Source organism: Mastomys coucha, unplaced genomic scaffold (assembly GCF_008632895.1).
Source record: "Mastomys coucha isolate ucsf_1 unplaced genomic scaffold, UCSF_Mcou_1 pScaffold14, whole genome shotgun sequence".
In the NCBI taxonomy this organism is placed as follows: domain Eukaryota; kingdom Metazoa; phylum Chordata; class Mammalia; order Rodentia; family Muridae; genus Mastomys; species Mastomys coucha.
The window spans coordinates 50,389,516-50,408,772 of NW_022196896.1; the positions used below are offsets into that span (position 1 = coordinate 50,389,516).

Below are 19,257 nucleotides of genomic sequence, written 5' to 3' on the forward strand. Positions count from 1 at the left end.
CTTTGTTCCCCAAGTTGCTTTTGGTCACGGTGTTCTATAACAGCAAGAGTAACCCTGACTAAGACACTCTTCCAGCAAAATGCTGACTCAGTCTCCAAAATTTCATTCAATCAGGCAACACTGCTGCTGGCTGGTAGGTACAGAGGACAAAATGACAGCTCAGCACCTGAAGTGAGATCACAGTAAAAAATACACAGGAGAGGCCTCTTCCCTTGGCATTGTTAGGAAATGATATGATTAGTACAAGCACATTTTATGGATTTTTTTAAAACATAGGTTAATTTAATTTGTATATAAAAATGGCAGTCACTTTATTGGAAACATTTCCACGAATGACTACTTAGTCTCTGACCTGTCACCTAACACAACAACATAGTTTAACTTCCCTGTAATGACCCAGGGTTTCATTATAGGATCCTTGCCTTGTACTGTGGGAGATTCTGACCATGAATCTAACCGACCCTGAGTCTTCACATACTTTGAACAATTATCTCTGCTTGCTTATTGTAGAATTTCATTTCCTGCCCTTGCTGCTAGATTTCCAGTGTCTCTTCCTGTGCAGTGCCTTTTCTGCTGGCCTCTACTGTCAATTTTAACAGTCCATTTTATCTCAGTGACCTCAAAGTAAATACAAACTTAAAACAGCAGGTATTTTGCGACACTGCTTTTGCGGGGAAGAAACTCAAGACTGAAGTTTACTATTTGCAAAGATGTATTTTTCTGTGGAGAATCTGATAATTGAGTCTTTCTCTGTTCTTTTGTCGGTTGCTGAAACAGCCCTAAAAGCTGACTTTGGGCTGGACGTGATGGCTCTGTATCCTGGTCAAAACAGCTAGGAGTACACAGAGAACTTCAACAAAACAACAAAAAGAATTTACTTTGGGTATGTGAGATTCTTCCCTGTCTGTCTTATATTACCATTTTGGATCTGGAAACATGTATTTTTATATTCTTATAAATTAGGGAGCTGGGTGGTGGTGGCACACTCCTTTAATCCTAGCACTTGGGAGGCAGAGACAGGCGGATTTCTGAGTTCAAGGCTAGCCTGGTCTACAGAGTGAGTTCCAGGACAGCCAGGGATACACAGAGAAACCCTGTTTCGAAAAACCAAAAAAATAAAAAAAAAATAAAATAAAATAAATTAGGGAGAGTTTTTTTTTAGTTTTCCTCATAGTAATCACTTGATTTATATTACCTCATTATTTATTCTAGTACTTATCTGGACTCAACCAGTCTTTATCATAAGTCTTCTTCCACTATTTTAATGAAGAAATATACTAAGGAAAAAAAATCACTGATCTGAATTGTGTCTTCACAAGTTCATATCCTGCCTATACTTCAGAATGTGAGTTATTTGAAAACAGGGAGGGTTCTCACCAGGGGTAATCAAGTTCAGATGAGGTCATCAAAAGAGGCCCTAGTCATGAAAATGATGTCATTATGAGATGAATAAATTTGGATATAAATGTTGTCAGGACATATAAAGGGATGGCCCTCCCTCAGTACCTCAAGGATGGAGGCTTAGACAGTACTCTTCCTCTCACAGCTCTTTGAAGGGACTTGCTCTGCTAATTCCTAGATCTTAATAACTAGGCTCCAAGAGCCGTGAGACTAATTTCTATTGCTGAGGCCCCCAAGTCTGTGGTACCTGGTGAAAGCACACGAATATCATTATCCAGTTAGTGAGAAATGTAAATCAAATTGAGGCATAATACCCAAGTATGTGCACAGTCTGTGCAGTCTCCTGCCATGGTGTAGAGTGGCATGGGCCAGAACCAGCTGGCCAGTGGAAAGCTGGGACCTGAGTGTGCCCTCTGAGGTCATTTACTGTTAAAGGACAAGCACTGTGATCTAATGTTTGTGGTACTGGAAATCCCCACCTGACCTCGGGGTGCTCAGCTTTCTCTGGCATGTGCTCTCAGGTTTCAGTTCGGCAGAGGTTGCACATGGCATGCCTGCTGCCTGGAACAAGGATGAGACTGTTTTTCTTAGGCACACCTGTTGTGGCTGACCCTCACTTCTTACTGTTGGTTCCCTGATGCCCAGCTCCACCTCAGATGGAGAGGCCAAGAAAACGATGTCCGGAGGGAAGAGGTAATGTCATGTACAGCTGCTGCCTTTAAAGAAACAAGAGGCTAAAATGACCAGAAAGTCCTCGTCCTTTGAAGAGAAACTAATCAGGAGCCCAGAGGGAGATAAATGTGTTCTTCATTCTGACCAAATGTAGAAACTGCTCATTAAGAAAAAAAAATCAATGTCTGTGACACTTGTATAAATCATCTGACACATTTACAACACTTAAGGTCAGATGCTTTTTTCTCATTCAAGTGTTTGGGAAGAGGAAAGAACTTCTGTGAACATCTATCTTTTCATTTGTGTATATTATAAGCCAAATTGCAGTAATTAGTTTAAATGAAGCTATCTTTAAATCTTTATAAACATTTAAGATGGATTAGGGGCATGTTGACCAAAACAATCTGAATTATTTGTTTATCCAAATCTAGCCGATATTGGAGACTCAGGATACTATTTTATACACCATCTACCTGGATACACTTAGAAAAAAAAAAAAAAGCAACATTTCTTAGAATAATAGTATTGGTCAATGAAATAGATTCACTCCTCCGAACACCAATGGGCGAGACCTCCCTCCCATAAATCTTGAGGACCCAGTTGAAGCAGCTCCATTGTTGAGAAGATACTCACAGCAGGAAGTGCAAAGAAAGAAATGCCAAGGAGCGCGAAGCCTGCAGAGAGCAATCTTCCCAGCCAAGTTAGGGGTGTTTTGTCTCCATAGCCAATGGTTGTCAGTGTAATCTAGAAAGAAAGTCAACAGAACATCCAGCTTAAGTACTCGAGAAGGAAGTTAGGACCCGGAGCGGGAGACAAAACAGCATCCCCACTAAATCAGGATGCAAGAAGTCTTGTTGGCACACTGTCTTCCTGCACTTTCATTTTCCATGACGCATAACAGGACTTCTCTTTGTTTAAGGGAAGGAATAACCGGCATATTTTGTCCTCCCTTGTAATACAGTCTCCAGTTTGTCCATGCGTATTCAAAGGCCAGTTATTTGGGTAAGAAGATCATCGTCCCCAGATATGGAAGAGATAGCGCTGTGGATTTATAAGTTAGTACCCCAAACGGTGATTCATTTATTAAGACTGTTTATCGTTTTCTTAAAGTCTTGAGCATTCAATATTCATTTTATGATTTGCAGTGGAACAAAAAGGAAAGGAATATAGTTCTTGTCCTCGGATAATTATGACAGTAAGGGAGACATGATATAAGCACCCAACTAAAACAGGAAGAGAGGCATACAGGAATTTTAGTGGTGTGTGCGCGGGCATGCGTGAGTGTGTGTGTGTATGAATGTGTATAATTTGTAGTTTTTCGGTCAAAAGCATGTCATCAGCAAACAATAAGTCTTTTAATTCTTCCTTTCTGATCTGAATACCTCTTACTTTTCTTTCCCAACTGTTCTGGAAAGGACTTCCCATTCTATCCTATTTATTTTTAAATGTGTGGGCAGATGGGTAGGCACGGGTATCACATGCAAGGAGAGGTCAGAGGATAACCTGCTAAAGTTGGTTTTCTCCATCACACGGGTCCCCGGAGTCAAACATACTGTTGTGCTTGGTGGCAAGTCATTTTACTGGCTGAACAATTTCATTTGACTGACATGCATTCCTAATTTTTAAATAATAATAAAGGGTTCTATTTCAATTAGGTGTGTGTGTGTGTGTGTGTGTGTGTATACACATATTTAAATATATGCTAGGTGTGCAGTCTTAACAGAGGCCAGAGGCTATGGTTCCCTTCCAGGCTGGAGTCATGGGTGGTTATGAATCACCTGAAATGGATGCTCTTCCTCTTACCTATTGAATCATCACTCCAACAATTTTCTGGATATAACGAATTTATCTGAAATAAACTGGGAGTGGAAAGATAAATACCACAGGTGTTTTCCTTTTCAAAATTTTTTTCTTTTAGTTTTGAGATTATAAAAATATGATGATGTCATTTCCCCTTCCTTTTTTTCCCCTCCAAACTCTCCTACAAACCTCTCCTTGCTCTTTTTGAAACTACATACATATGTTTATATGCTCATGAGTACACATACACACACACACACCCACTTCTAAGTACCTGCTTAAGTAAGTTACTTGTGTTTATGTTTCTAGGGCTGACCATTTGGTACTGGATAACCAAGTGTGTGTTCTTCCCTGTGGAAGACTATTTCTCCTGACTCAGCATTTCTCAGTTGCCCATAGTTCTTTCCACAGGATTGATACCGCCTGAGGTTTCTCTTACCAATTTGGCTATTTATTTTTGTCCTTGTTCAGCTCATTTTTAGGTGGTCATGTTGGTGAGAATTTATGGGTGTAGCTACTGACATTCATAGGTTACATAATTTCACAGCAAACTCCTTATTTCTCTGGCTCTTACAATCTTTCCATGCCCTCTTCTGCAGTGTTCCCTGTGAAACCCTGAATATTCCCTCTAATTGTACTCATGAACCCCATTATCTATCCAGTTGCTTATATCAGAAGCCTTAGGCTCAGCCCTTATTATTCCTCATTATCTCTCCCTTCATTGAACCCTTCAGCAAATCCCATTGATTCTGTGTGAGTGAGATGCTACAAATCCCACCTTCTGTCACTACGGCCTCCTGGCAGCCCAAGTTGCTATACTAGTTCCTACCTGCTTATGTTTCCCTTTTCCTCTGGTTCGTTCTTATAGACTGAAAAGGAATGGCATTTTCTCACTCCTTTCTAAGAAAAAAATATTTCAATGTTTTTCTATCTGATTTTCTGAACCACAGGGTTCACATGATTCTTCTCTTTGGAGAGGGTCATATCTTCATATTTGCTTCGGATACTTTAGCCATCACGACATTCCAGCCCCTCTGAAAAGTTAGAATCCTGATGACTCAGGCAAGCCCAGGTAGCCTTTTGATCATGTTATCCCATCAGTGAAATTCTTCTTTACCAAATCTTCCCAGGGCTCCTTACTGACTTTTAGATCTCTCAAATATTCTTTCATGGAGGAAGATTTCTCTATCTTGTCTACAATAGTCTCTTGTTACTGTATATATCGATAGTTATTACTGCCTTCCTCTTTCCCTCCCTACTCATCCCTCCCCCTCCCTCCATCCCTCCGTCCTTCCCTTCCTTCCTTCATTTCCCTTTCCTTTTCCTTCCTTAATTCTCTATTTCCTTCTTCTTACTTTATTTTATTCTTTCCTCCATTCTGTGACAGGGTCTTGTTCCATAGTTACCCAGCTGTCTTCAAATTTGCAATCTTTCTGCCTTTATGTCCCAAGTGATGGGGTTACAGAGACACACCAAGACCATCTGTGCTCTTTGTTTTATGATAGCACTTGTAACAACTGCTAGTAATTTGACAGCATTTATAACAAGTACTGGATCCATACCAAAAGGAAAAAAGATGACCAGTATTTTATTATCTTCCCAACATCTAGCATGGTGCTTGTTACCAATAATGGAGAACTCAGTATTTAGAAAATAATTAAAGGGTACTTTCAAGATTATTGGCCAGAAATTGATTGAGAAATATAGGACAGAAACTCCTATAAACCCCTAGCTTGAGGGGAGGTTTCCAAGGATGGGCTTGTACATGGGTTAGGAAGGGCAAAACAGAAGAGGAAGAGGGATGGGATGGGGTAGGGCATCCAAGGAGGCAGAGGAAAAGGAATGAAGAGCATTTTCTGCAGGTGTTAGCCTTGGCAGAATGAGGAAAGTCTCCCGTGGGAGATAATGTAGGCACAGTATGAACAGGGATCGGAGCTGGGAAGGCATTGACAATGTCTCTAATCACCCTGAAAAAGTTGGAGACTTTTGAGGGGAACCAGAGGCCTCGGGGAGGGGACAATGCTTGGGCAGAGGGAGTGTGGGAGGGCATCAGGTGCAAGTCAGCAAGAGGCCTGTGGGTGGAAGAACTCATCCAGGGCTGCAGAGAGGGAAAGTGTCTTGACACCTAGTAGTCAATGGAGTCTAACTCCAACTACATCAGTATGAGACTCTCAAAATATGCTTCCTGATACCAAAACCAAAGTTTTGTTGTAATTTTATTGTATTTTTAAGCAACCATTGTTTTTTAAAACCAAATTGATTAATCTTTTTGCAATAATTTATTAATACAACTCATTGAAGGAACATTTCCTGGTTTTGCTATGGAGGAAAATGTGACATGTTATGGTTGTTTTGTGTTTCTATAACACAAAGTTATAGTCCAAGTTCTCACAGAGTAGAATTCACAGATTCACACTGCATCTAAATCTGTGGAACGGGGCACAGCAAAGTAACTATATTGTGTTTTATATTGGTAATTTTTTTCTCTTCCAGGAATGGTAATGACATAGAGATAGAATATTGTAGATTCAGAGAAATTGGCTCAACTTCCCTTGGATTTTGGTGAAGAGTTGGGCCACCTGTCTGCCCTGTGATTTGGGCTTCTAAAATAATCACATCCAGAGAACCTGGTGGAACTAGTAGCCGAACCTCATTTCTCAACAAATTATTCCTCTCTCAATTCAAAGAAACTCAGGAATTTCTTGGTTGGATACTTAGGGATGAATGTCCCAAAACCATGACTCAAATCCTTCCTCCCTTTAGCTTGTTCAGTTTTAGACAAGTGAACTGTAACTAGTATACTTCTTGGCTGCTGAAAGCCCATGCTAGGGGTAGCCAGCTCACTCTTTACACAGAAGCCAAGAGACAAAAGCCCTCTTGATGCTTCACACCCTGGGCTTATGATAAACCATTAAATATTTCTGCCTTCTAGAGACTTCCCATCTTTGTCTGGGCACAGAAATTATTCATTTCATGTAGGTTCAGTGTCATGGAAATGGAAACCCCTATAGACACCAGCTTTCAGTGTATTTAGGGAGAATCCTAGAGCTTATTTTGGAGATCCTAGACTGGTTACCTAGGGGATTGTCAGAGTCTGTGAGGAAGTTGCAATTGGACTTCAGAGCTGAATTGAGTAGCGGGGACAATTGATTTCTTTTCTGGAAAATACTTCATATGTCTCTAAGATCCCAGCAGTATTCTGATGGTATAAGTGAGGTACTATGACTTGTTCATTGTGCTGCATATTTTCCATATTGCAACCACTGTCACACACAGAGTGTGAAAGCAACTCCCAGTCATAAGGGCAGACAATGACTATTAATTATACTATAAAATTAATGTAGTGATTTGCGATACTTGGACTTCTAAAGAGCATTGATTTTTGGAGAAACTAAATCTAATGGTAGAGTGTTGCTATGGCAGAAACGATAAATAAGGCACCTCTTTTCAATGACGGTCTCTTTAGAACAGGAATCCAACATCAGATAATGATATAGCTCCTCCTTTGCAGATACCCCACCGACCCCTGAGTTGTGTAATTCCTTGTCAGCTCTTTATATGCATAGGACATTAGGGCATAAGGGTTGAGCACAGTGGTACTGGAGCTGGAATCGGATCCAATGTCTCTGTTCACCTTGGGTGAGTCATGGGGATGCTTCATAGCTACACACAGGCTGGGTGGGTGTGGATGACAGCAATGACTGGGTGGGTCCAGGATGATACAGAGCATCAAAGTGTGGTTACTTAATGGGTTCTGCTTGTACTAAGACATTTTGGATAATTCCTGAGTCAAAGTATTTCATTCTTTTCTATTTCATCCAATGAATCATAATATATTAGAGTCTTGCTTTGCATACCAAATATAAAGGAATGAGTTGAACTTCAGTGCAGCATAATCAGTGAAAGTAAGTCTTATGAGAGAGTCCTGTTACTCTCTGTATAGAAGATCATCTTCTAATACTATATTAATGCATGATAATATACATGACCTAGTGGCCTCCTTCTTTTCTCCCTTAACTGGAGAACAAATACAGGGACTTTTTCATATGGGCAAATATACTTTCTCTGAGCTATCTTCTCAGTTTCCGAGACGGCTTCCTAATTGAAAGCTCTATGACAGCTAGTTTTCTACTTAGAAGTTTCATAATAGCACATCATCTCAAAACTAAATTATATATCTGTATTTAATTTATAAAACGTATATATTTTATTATTTCCTAAACCCACAGAGGTACACTCATTTCATAACATTCTTTATGTAGAATTGGGATTCTACTTCATATTTTTATTTGCATATTTTTATTTGTATAACCCTCACCCATAAAGCATTAAATTTTGATGTTCTATAAGTTATGTTTTAAAAAAGATTTATGCATGTAATTGTTTTGCCTGTATGTATGTATGTATGTATGTATGCATGTATGTATGTATATGCATTATATGTGTGCCTGGTAGTGTATAGATACCAAAAGAAGATATCAGATTTCCTGGAACTGGGCTTACAGAGGGTTATGAGTTACCATATAGATTCTAAGAATTAAACTCAGGTCCTCTGCAAGAACAACATGTGCTCTAAATCACTTATTCCTCCCAAGTTACATGTGTGTATGTGTGTGTGTTTAGCATGATCTCATGTTTCATGGAATGATCTAAATACAGAGAGTCCCTAGATTTGTAGGATTTTTCCCTCAACAGAGTTGTGTGTTCACACTTGGCTTTATAGTAGTAATATTTTAGTATTTTGCATTTTGAGCTTCTAGGAAACATTATATTCCATTTTCATAAACTATCCATCTGTCTGTACCACGCACTATCAGTGTGCTGGCTAGTTTTACATTAATTTGACACAAACTAGGGTTATCAGAGTAGAGGGAGCCTCAGTTGAGAAAATATGTGTATAAGATTGGGCTACAAGTCAAGATGTAGAGCATTTTCTTAATGGGGAGAGTGGTCTATTATAGGTGGTGCCACTCCTGGCCTTGTGGACCTGAGGTCTATAAGAATGCAGGCTGAGTTCCTGATCTCTCCAAGACGTTTAACATGAAGGGATATTGGATTTTGTCAAAGGTTTTTTTCAGCATCTAGTGTGATGATCATGTGTTTTTTTTTCCTTTGAGTTTGTTTATATAGTGGATTGCATTGATGGACTTTTCTTACATTGAACCATCCCTGCATCCCTGGGATGAAGCCTACTTGATCGTGGTGAATGGTAGTTTTAATGTGTTCTTGGATTTGGTTTGGGAGTATTTTATTGAGTATTTTTGCATCGATATTCACAAGCAAAATTGGTTTGAAGTTCCCTTTCTTTGTTGGGTCTTTGTGTGGTTTAGGTATTGGAGTAAATGTCTTCATAGAATGAAGTGTTCTTTCTGTTTCTATTTTGTGGAATAGTTTGAGGAGCATTAGTATTAGCTCTTCTTTGAAGGTCTGGTAGAATTCTGCACTAAAACCATCTGGCCCTGGGCTTACTTTTTTTTTTTTTTTGGGAAGTTTTTAATGACCGCTTCTATTTCCTTAGGGTTTATGGGACTATTTAGATAGTTTACCTGATCTTGATTTAACTTTGGTACATGGTTTCTGTCTAGAAATTATTCATTTCATCTAGATTTTTTTCAGTTTTGTTGAGTAAAGCTTTTGTAGTAAGATTTAATGATTTTTTGAATTTCCTCAGTTTTTGTTGTTATGTCTCCCTTTTCATTTCTGATTTTGTTAATTTGGACACTGTCTCTGTGCCCTTTATTTAGTTTGGCTAAAGGTTTATCTATCATGTTAATTTTTTTCAAAGAACCAGCTCTTGGTTTTGTTGATTATTTGTATCATTTTATTTGTTTCTAGATGGTTGATTTAAGCCCTGATTTTGATTATTTCCTGCGTTTTACTCCTCTTTGGTATGCTTGCTTCTTTTTGTCTAGAGCTTTCAGATATACTTTTAAATTGCTGAAATGAGAACTTTCTAATTTCTTTTTAAAAAAGATTTATTTATTTATTTTATGTATATGAGTACACTGTAGCTGTACTGATGGTTGTGAGTTATCACATGGTTAATGGGAATTTGAATTCAGGACCTCTGTTTGCTCAGGTTGGCCCTGCTCATTCTGGCTTAAAGATTTATTTATTATTATATCTAAGTACACTGTAGCTGGCTTCAAACTCCCCAGAAGAGGGCCTCAGATCTCATTACGGATGGTTGTGAGCCACCACGTGGTTGCTGGGATTTGAACTCAGGACCTTCAGAAGAGCAGTTGGTGCTCTTAAGTGCTGAGCCATCTCTCCAGCCCCTCTAATTTCTTTATGGAGGCATTTAGTGCTATGACCTAGGTTAGAAGAGAGATGTGTGTATCGGATATGGAGGAGTAGAGGGAGGAGAAGCTGTGGTTGTGATGCATTGTATGAGAGAAGAGAGGAGGGGATGGTTTGGGAGGGATCAGCCTGGTGGTACTAGTCTATAATTGTTGTACCTAGGAGGTTAAGGTAGGAAGATTGTGAGCTGTAGGCTAGCCTGGGTTACTTAGTAAGAACCTATCTCAGAAAAACAACAAGCTAGTGAGATGGCTCAGTGGGTAACATTGCTTTCAGTGACTTGAGTCTGATCCAAAGATAGTAATCTCAAAAGGCAGATGCATTGATACATGTCTGTAATTCCAACATCTCTATGGAATGATGGAGGTGGAGGTGGGCGAATCACCTGGAAGCTCATAGCCTGCTAGCCTAGAGTACACAGTGGTGGGAACAAAATTGACCCAGTCTCAACAAAGTGGATGAAGAGAACCAACTCCTGAAAATTGTCTTCTAACTACACATATGTGATTTGTGAATGCCTGCATCTACCACACACGGACCTGATAATAAGTTAGATGATAATTACAAAAGCAACAAATAAAACCAACAAAAACAAAAAGTAAAAATAACAACAACATAAACAAGAATGGAAGATGCTATGGTCACATTTTGACACTGGTTAGCCTAGAGATTTTTTTCTTTCACATCGATTAATTCCATGATAAAAATAGGAGTTTTCTCTCTTTCCTTCAGGGGAGAAATCAACAAATGTTCTGTGGCACGATTATGAAAACATAACTAGCAATACTAGTTTTTAACTAATGCATTCATGTGAACAAGTTAAAAATAGGCTGTTTGTATTTAACAGCATGGCATAATTTCTCAATAAGAGGGTCTTTGAAGAAGGACAGTTCCACTCTAGTAATACAATTACTAGAGTATACTACAGTAATACAATTATTCCCCTTCCTCCTTACTCTCCTTCTTCCTCCCTTTCCTTTCCTCTCCTCTCTTCTACTCTCCCCTCTCCTCTCCTCTCCTCTCCTCTCCTCTCCTCTCCTCTCCTCTCCTCTCCTCTCCTCTCCTCGCCTCCCCTCCCCACCCTTCCCCTCCCTTCCCCTTCTCTTCCCTTCCCTTTTGCATAAACAGCTGATTTCAGAAAGTGTGTGGTCCTCAAATCTGACAGTCAGCTTTGGTACTCGAACTGTTGACTCAGAATGGTTTTCTCTGGTTCAAAGATCAGAGTGTACTTCAGTGGGTGGAATCACAGAATTTGGATTCTTCTATGGCAGGTTCCTTGGTATATTATCATTCATGGTTCAGGCTTGAGGTCAGATACATAATAATAGTAATGGCTGATATTTTCCTAGTGTTTGATGGACCATCTCTGTGTCTCAATCTCATTCCATGCTCATAGCATAGCTGTATTTTCTTAATATGACTATCTCTATTGTAATATAGGGAATGATTGCTTAATACCAGTCTCCATGGACTAGAGGGATGGCTCAGTGGGTAAGAGAGACTGATACATAAGTACAAAGATCTGAGCTCAAACCCCAGAACCTCTGTGAATAGCTGAGTGCAGACATATACGCCTGTAGCCCCATCACTGTAGAAGTCAGAGAGAGGGGATGACTGTGACTACCTGACCACTAACTTATCTCTAGCTTCAGTAAGAGATCCTATCTATGTCAAAGAAATGAAATGGTTGGTGGAAGAGCAGAACCTCTGGTGTCCTCTAGCTTCCACATGGACGTGTGTTCCCATTCCAGGACAGACGTCCATTCACATCCACCTGAGATGAAACCAATACCAATGATTCAGCAAATCACAATGTTGCATCCAGAACTCGTGTCTCTTGAGTGTATTTCTTCTCTTTTTAAGACAGCATGTGTCAATGCCTATAGAATAATGCTATCAAAAAAACAAATGTGCAGACACAGGTACCAGGTGAAATTATTAAAGCATTCTTAATGAATTCGGGATTCTTAGTGAAGAATTTCCTAAAGAGCCTGGAGAGCCATGCACTTCATACACACATGCTGTTAAGGTAAATGTGAGACTCAGAGGTGCTTATAGCAGGGTTCGGGGTGGGTGGCTGGGGTGTGTGGGTGTTTGGAAGCTGAGAATGCTCTTGAATCATTAGGAGCTGCTATGTTGATTCTCTTAGGCTAAATAAAGCTTTAGGTAAAGCATTGACAGTAAAAAACAATCATTTACTTTAACTACATGTACTGGTACTAATTTAGAAAATGATGCTTTGTACAATAATGCAGAAAACACTTTTACCGGTGAATCCAAAGTAAGGAGGCCTGATTCTCTGATCTTATCAAGGAAAATGGCATCCTTCTTCATTCCCCATGTATTTTACACACAGATTTGAGATATGAAACACATTGCACACATAGTACACTATATTACATATAGAAGTCATCTAATCAAGTTGCTTTGTGAAAGTTCATAGGATTTTTGGCATGAGGTCTGAGACTTTACTTGGCTGATATAAGTTCTGAAATAATCTCTTCAAGGACACGGTCTCAAATGGAATCTGTGTTCAGATGCCATCCTATCTGCTGTTAGATAGAGTCCTTCTCTCTGCTAGTAAACTAGAAAAACATTGCACTAGTTTTATTCCAAGCAGTAATAGAAAATAATTTCAGAAAATCCTATTTGTAAATTATTTCTGAATAAATATGAGGTGGCTGGACAAGAAGAAAATAGTGTGAGGATGACTGAAGAAATAATAGCACATGGCCCGCTAGGTAGCACCCAGACCCTGAACTCCAGAGCCAGGAGCATATGGGGTTAGGTAGTTCACCCCCTCCACTGCCTGCCATGACAACCCCCAATCCCAGTTACCACTATAGAGGCCAGAAATCTTTTCATGGCAACTTCCAATTCCCAAGCTTCCTCTCTGCTTACTCTGTGTGTTTGCAAAAGAAAAAAAAAAAGAAAAAAAAAAAAGAATATGGTTCTCCTTTCTTCTGTTGTTTTGGCAGACACTTCTACCTAATATCCTTAACATCAATGTCCACACCCCAAACAGCTACCACCTATGTCTGGGAACTTGCTGTGGTCTTGGTCTTGGTACCAGTTCTTGAGTATCTGCTATCTCACATAGTGAGGAGGGCACATTCCTTTGTTCCTCAGCATAGAACTGTGTTCAGGTATCAAAATTGTACATTGGCATTGATCGCTACTGACTACACTACTGTATCTCCCTAAATATTGATGTTGGGGACAGCTCTTCCTATCTTAAATCAAGGACCTTTGCTTTTAATACTTGGAATTTATTGGGGAACTGTATTTATAGATAAAACACAAATCAAATTTTGGTATCAAATGTTGATACTTTGGACTCTTACGAAGGAGAATTTCCCTTCTCATAAAGCCTAGAACTAACAAACACTCCAGTTTAGGGTAGTCTCATTTCCCCCATTTAACTAGATACGCCAGAGTTATTGAGGACCACATCATATACAACATGGACAATTTCAATTAAAAATGATGTAAACAAACTTTCCACAAAGGTCTTTAGTGACATATTATAAGTGGTACAATAATCCAAATTTACTTAGCACTCAGATCTAGTATATGCTGTTTTTGAAATGAATAGAAATAATAATCCTTCTTATCTGCTTTTCATGTTTTTTTTTAAAGCTTCAGACAACTCCGTTAATGAGTCAGCCAATATAAACAAGACTGCTTTAGAGTCACAAGCTCTTATTTTCATTCCTAGAAGCTTGGCATGCTGAAAGATCTTTTTATTTACTTATTTTTACTTTGATATCAAGCCCAGTGGTTCTTTTTTTAAATGGAAACATAATTAGGCCATTCAGAAACCTGTAAAGTACAGGTTAAACAGCAGTCAAAACAGTCTTCTTGAAAAGGAAATCATTGAAAATATGCTGCTTCTTCCTGCAAATCGCAAAGATGACCTTTGAAAGCCTGCTTTGTATGTTGCTCTGCAGAGAAGCTAGCTGGTGACTAAGCAAGAGTATATTAAGAGTTTCCCACACACAGTTTAACACACAACACAGCAATTTGTGTTGGTAATAAGAAGAAAAAGAGGAAGAATGGAAAGAGAACTAAAAAGCTGCCAGGCTTAATTCTTCAGCAACTGCATCTCAAAGGGGCAAAGATGCCTCTGAATATCTCCATCAATTGAAATGTATTTGAATTATCCAAGATAAGCTAACACTACACTTGAATTCAGGCTACTACAAACAGGCTGGGATATGAATTGCCTTCCCTCGATCCCATAAAAGCCCACCCACTTTCTCAGATTACACCATATTGCACCACGAGTAACAGAATTTCATTTACTTTCTATTATTAGAAGTATTTCAAGAATGTCAGGTCTCTTTCTGATCTCCATCCTTCTCCTTTCAAAATGCCCAATGTTTCTTGCATGTAGGGAAGAGTTGGAAATGAAACTATTTTCTTTCTTTCTTTCTTTCTTTCTTTCTTTCTTTCTTTCTTTCTTTCTTCCTTTCTTTCTTTCTTTCTGTTTTTTGTTTTTTGTTTTTTCGAGACAGGGTTTCTCTGTAGTCCTGGCTGTCCTGGACTCACTCTGTATACCAGGCTGGCCTTGAACTCAGAAATCCGTCTGCCTCTGCCTCTCAAGTGCTGGGATTAAAGGTGTGTGCCACCACCGCCCGGCCCTATTTTTTTTCTAAATTGACTTTGTGAGTTAACTTATAAAGTAATGAGTTTCATTATGAAGTTCTCTTTCTCTTACTATGTGCATGCCTTGATATTTTGTTCTCATGCATGCATATCATATTATTTTGTTCTAATTCATCCCTCTCCCAAATTCTTCTGGCATCTCAGCTGTGTTGCTTTTTCTGATTATCTTTCTCCCTACAAAGACTATCCCTTTCTGCTCCTATGTCTGATGTATTTCATTACCCTCTCTTCTCCCTACCACATGCATCAACTTCTTTCTCCTCTCCCTTGATACCCTATGAGTTTCATGGGGCTAAGGGTGCAATGTGTGTGTGTATGTACACATATATATGTACGAATGAGTGTGTGCACATGTGCATGTACACACACACACACACACATACACACACACACACACATGTCTAGACTTTCCATATTATAGAAAGCATGCACTATTAGTTTTTCGGCACCTAGATTATTTCACTGTGACAATGACGACCTCCATTTGCATCCACTTTCCTACAGTTGTCACAGTTGCATTTTCCTTTGTAGCAGGAAAAAAACCTTTCACAATTGTTTATCTACTTTTATGGGACTATGGATGCATGTGAATGTGTGCACATAAATTCATGCACTTTTGTTTATATCTAGACTCTTCATCTTAGAGAAAATATGCACATCAAGTCTGGTTCCATTTCTTAGGTACTATGAACAGTGCTACAGTAAACACCAATGTGCTTGTGCTCATGGCCTGCTGACTTAGAGTCCCTTGAGAATATACTCAGTAGTGATAGAGCCCTTTTTAGTTTGTTGAAGAAATTCCACAGTGATTCCCACAGTGGCTATTCAGTATACATTCCCACCAACAGTGTATGTGTTTTCCTCGTCTCCCTATCTTCACTAGCATTTGATGTCATGTGTTTCCTTGACAAGAGCCATTCTGACTGAGGTAGAAAATTCCCCAGTTTTAATTTACATTTCCTCTATGGCTAGGTTTTGAATATATATATATATATATGTATATATATATATATATATATACATATATATATATATATATTTCAAGTATCTGTTGGGTATTTTTTTTTCTGTTGAGCACTGTCAAGTTTATTAGCCCACTTATTGAGTGGATGGAATTTTGGTATTGAATTTTTACAGTTTATATATTTTTCATACTGATTTCTTGACTAACGTCTACTCAGCAAAGATATTTCTCCTCTCACTGTGTAACCTGCTTTTTAATATAATAGACTACTCTCTCACCACCGGCACAATCTTGAAGACATGTGCTCAATGCCAATGGTAACCCTACAGGGGAAAAGCTGCAGTCAGATAGATCATTTTCAGATGATAAACTCAATGAGGATAATTTCAGAACCTTACCGCCAGACTTTATGTTTTTAAAAGCCTAAAATTTAAGAGAATGTATCTCTAATTTTTATTTAGTTAATGACTACTATACAATCAAAAATGTATCTAGTTCTGCTTGATTTAGTCCTGACAAATGAGCAGTGGCTTATTAGACAACACCAACTCAAGTCTGTGTTCCTCAAAAGGCAAACACACACCCAGCAGTGCCTCAGTCGCAGGTTAGGATGATGGCATGCTCAGAGATTGGCAAAAAAGCTGGCTAGCACTCAAGAGTGATTTATAGTGAACTTCCCTCTGCAGAATAAAAAGAGTAGAAACATTTTACACAATTGGGAAAAGGGTTCTTGAGGGAGAAGGAGAGAGGAGAATACAGAAGAAATAGAAAAAGGGTACGGAGAATAGCAGGATACAAGTGATCTAAGAGAGCAAATAAGAAAACAGAAGGACTTTTAGGGAGGAGGGAGGAAGGGAGGTGAATACAGAAGAAGGAGGGAGATGTGTAGAATAGCAATAAGAATTCCAAAAAAGCCACAAAAGCCATATTAACTATTTACCTATTGGAAAAAAAACATAATACATCTAATTCTGTATATAAATGTACACATGTAGTTTTAACAAACTTTCCTCAGCTGGGATGGGCATCTTCCCTCCATGTGGCAAAGACCACATAACAAAAATGTCAATACAGACATGAGAAAGATGTCTTTTTAGTTGTTTTGTCTAAGAGACTCCCAAAGCATACAGTCTATCGCTGGTGCCCTTGGTTACCTCCCCGGTGGTGGAAGTTAAGTTCCTGTTGCTGAAAACACCATGAACTCTGTAAATCCTGGGACAGAACTTTCTGGAATGCCCCCTCCCTGATGACTAGATTTCTTGGTATCAGAAGGCACAATACAAGCTTCCACAGAGGGAAGCAACCAATTGTCCTATCAAACTGTGATGTCTATGAAGCACATCTATAGACCCACATGCCACAATAACTCCGTTGGTACAGGAGTAGCACACATACCTTAGTAGTAATCAACAGCTCTCTAATTGGATTGACATTCTGTTAAACAAGAGGAAAAAATCATTTCTGGTACTGGAAACCCAGCTAACTATGCAATGCTAATGAAGAAATGGTCATTGCAGGAGAATCTATAGCTAACAATTTAGTAAACCTCGTCCCTAACAATGATATAAGCTTAATTACTTATGCCCATAGGTTAGTATAGTCTTCACCTCTCATCAAGGTAACTTCTCTTTGCAACAGTGTCTACTACAGAAAACTATAACCAATCAAAATGAAGAAGCATACAGCCTGGTCTCAGTGGATATATCTACAAAACCCTCTTGTATCCAAGAAGAGGCATTGCAGGACATTGCATAAGAGGTGGTAATAAACATGTCAGACCAGAGGATCAGGAGTTTTCTGTGAAGTTGTGTCTCCTAGTAATATCAGCTACACCTCAAAATTGTCATTAACATGAGTGTCCAAACATGAGCTGAACAAGGACAACACCAATGGACAGGACAAAGAAGATGGGGAAAAGCCCACAGGGCCTCAACCCTACACAAAAAGCTGTAGGCAACTGAAGAAATTTGGGAATGGAAGAGGTGGTCTTCCCTATAGAAGAGTGCACCAATTGGTTATCTAGTGCCAAATGGTCAGCCCTGAAAATGTATGTACAAGTGACATTATATGTACTGTGCAGGTAATATTTAGGAATATATATGTGTATATAATACAACTAATAATTAGTAAATAAAAGAAGCTATGAATTTGAAGAATAGCTTTAGGGGAGGGTTTGGAGGGAGAAATGGAAGGAAGCATTGTTGGAATTATAATCTCAAGAATAAAATAGAAATATCTTACACAATTATAAATTTTGTATGTTTCCAGGTAACTGCCTTTTAAAACACCATAAACATATAAAATAAAAAGAAATATAAATTTTATCTTGTATAAAGTATTCCCATATCAAGTAAATTCTTATTAGAGAGTAATTTCCAAATGACTGTTTTGTAAATTCTTCACAATGTAGGAAGAGATTTGCCTGGAAGGAAAAATACATTATTCACAGTCTATACCCTTTCCAGACTACTGTGTTCTGCATCTTCCTGGCTTTCTGAGTTATTTTACAACTCTCTAAATTGTAGATAACACATAGCAATGCAAAATAATTTTTGTCATATATGTGTAAGTAAATTACGTATAGTGGATGTTCACTGTGAAAGCAGACAGATTTCCCTCTATTTATCCTTATGTTTCAATATCCTGACATTTAGGAATTTTTCTGGGCTCTGCTAGGTATTATGAACTGACTGTCACATGTGACATGAGTTTTTGAAATGAATTAAACATAATAGGAAGCATGCATTTAATTTTTAATTCTCTCTCTCTCTCTCTCTCTCTATCTATCTATCTTTCTCTCTCTCTCTCTGAGACAGAGTTTCTCTGTGTAGCCCTGGCTGTCCCGGAACTTGCTCTATAGACCAGGCTGGCTTTGAACTCACAGAGAGCTGCCTGTCTCTGCCTCCCTAGTGCTGGGATTAAAGGTATGTGCCACATGCCCAGTTATTTTTTATTTGTATGACAACTGCCTTTTTATGCTTTTACCTCCTTTGAAAAATGTTTGTAACAGTGTAAAGGAAAAATGGGATTTTGAATGGTGAATATTATAATAAGGTAAACATGATCTCTAATCTTCCAGCTCGAGTGTCCCAGCATTCTCTTCTTGATTGGTTGATGCCTTTAATTTATCTCTCTTTGACTCAGCTGCTTTTCCAATTTGTGTATCTGTTATGTTTTCGAAAGTGTTATTCTGTGGATCCCAAACTGACTTTAAACTGTGACCTTTCTGCCTCAGTGTTCAGACTTCTGGGATTACAGGCCTGTACCACCATACGCTCCTCCCTTTTGACAATTAAAAACCCTTCTTTTTTTTTTTCTGGAGTAGTAAATCATGTCATTAATTGTCTATTTAAGTTTATAAAGTTAAAACAAATAATCCTATTAACATTTTATATTTTCTTTTTCTTTTTTTCTTTTCTCTCTCTCTCTCTCTCTTTCTTTTTTTTTTCTTT

General features: G+C 38.6%; 1 protein-coding gene and 1 long non-coding RNA gene across 6 annotated transcripts in view; one reads left to right on the plus strand and one right to left on the minus strand.

Moving 5' to 3' along the window:
- Kcnq5 (potassium voltage-gated channel subfamily Q member 5) overlaps positions 1 to 19,257 on the minus strand; it is a 561,250-nt gene that overhangs the window by 101,181 nt on the left and 440,812 nt on the right. For all 5 annotated transcript variants that reach the window (XM_031367001.1, XM_031366999.1, XM_031367000.1 and 2 more), the window contains exon 6: positions 2,707 to 2,817. In XM_031367001.1, coding sequence (XP_031222861.1) covers positions 2,707 to 2,817 — 111 coding nt within the window. The remainder of the gene's footprint in view (positions 1 to 2,706; positions 2,818 to 19,257) is intronic.
- LOC116088237 overlaps positions 1 to 19,257 on the plus strand; it is a 40,885-nt gene that overhangs the window by 9,884 nt on the left and 11,744 nt on the right. The window contains exons 2-3 of the long non-coding RNA XR_004117834.1: positions 778 to 883; positions 1,213 to 1,345. This is a non-coding gene — a long non-coding RNA (uncharacterized LOC116088237). The remainder of the gene's footprint in view (positions 1 to 777; positions 884 to 1,212; positions 1,346 to 19,257) is intronic.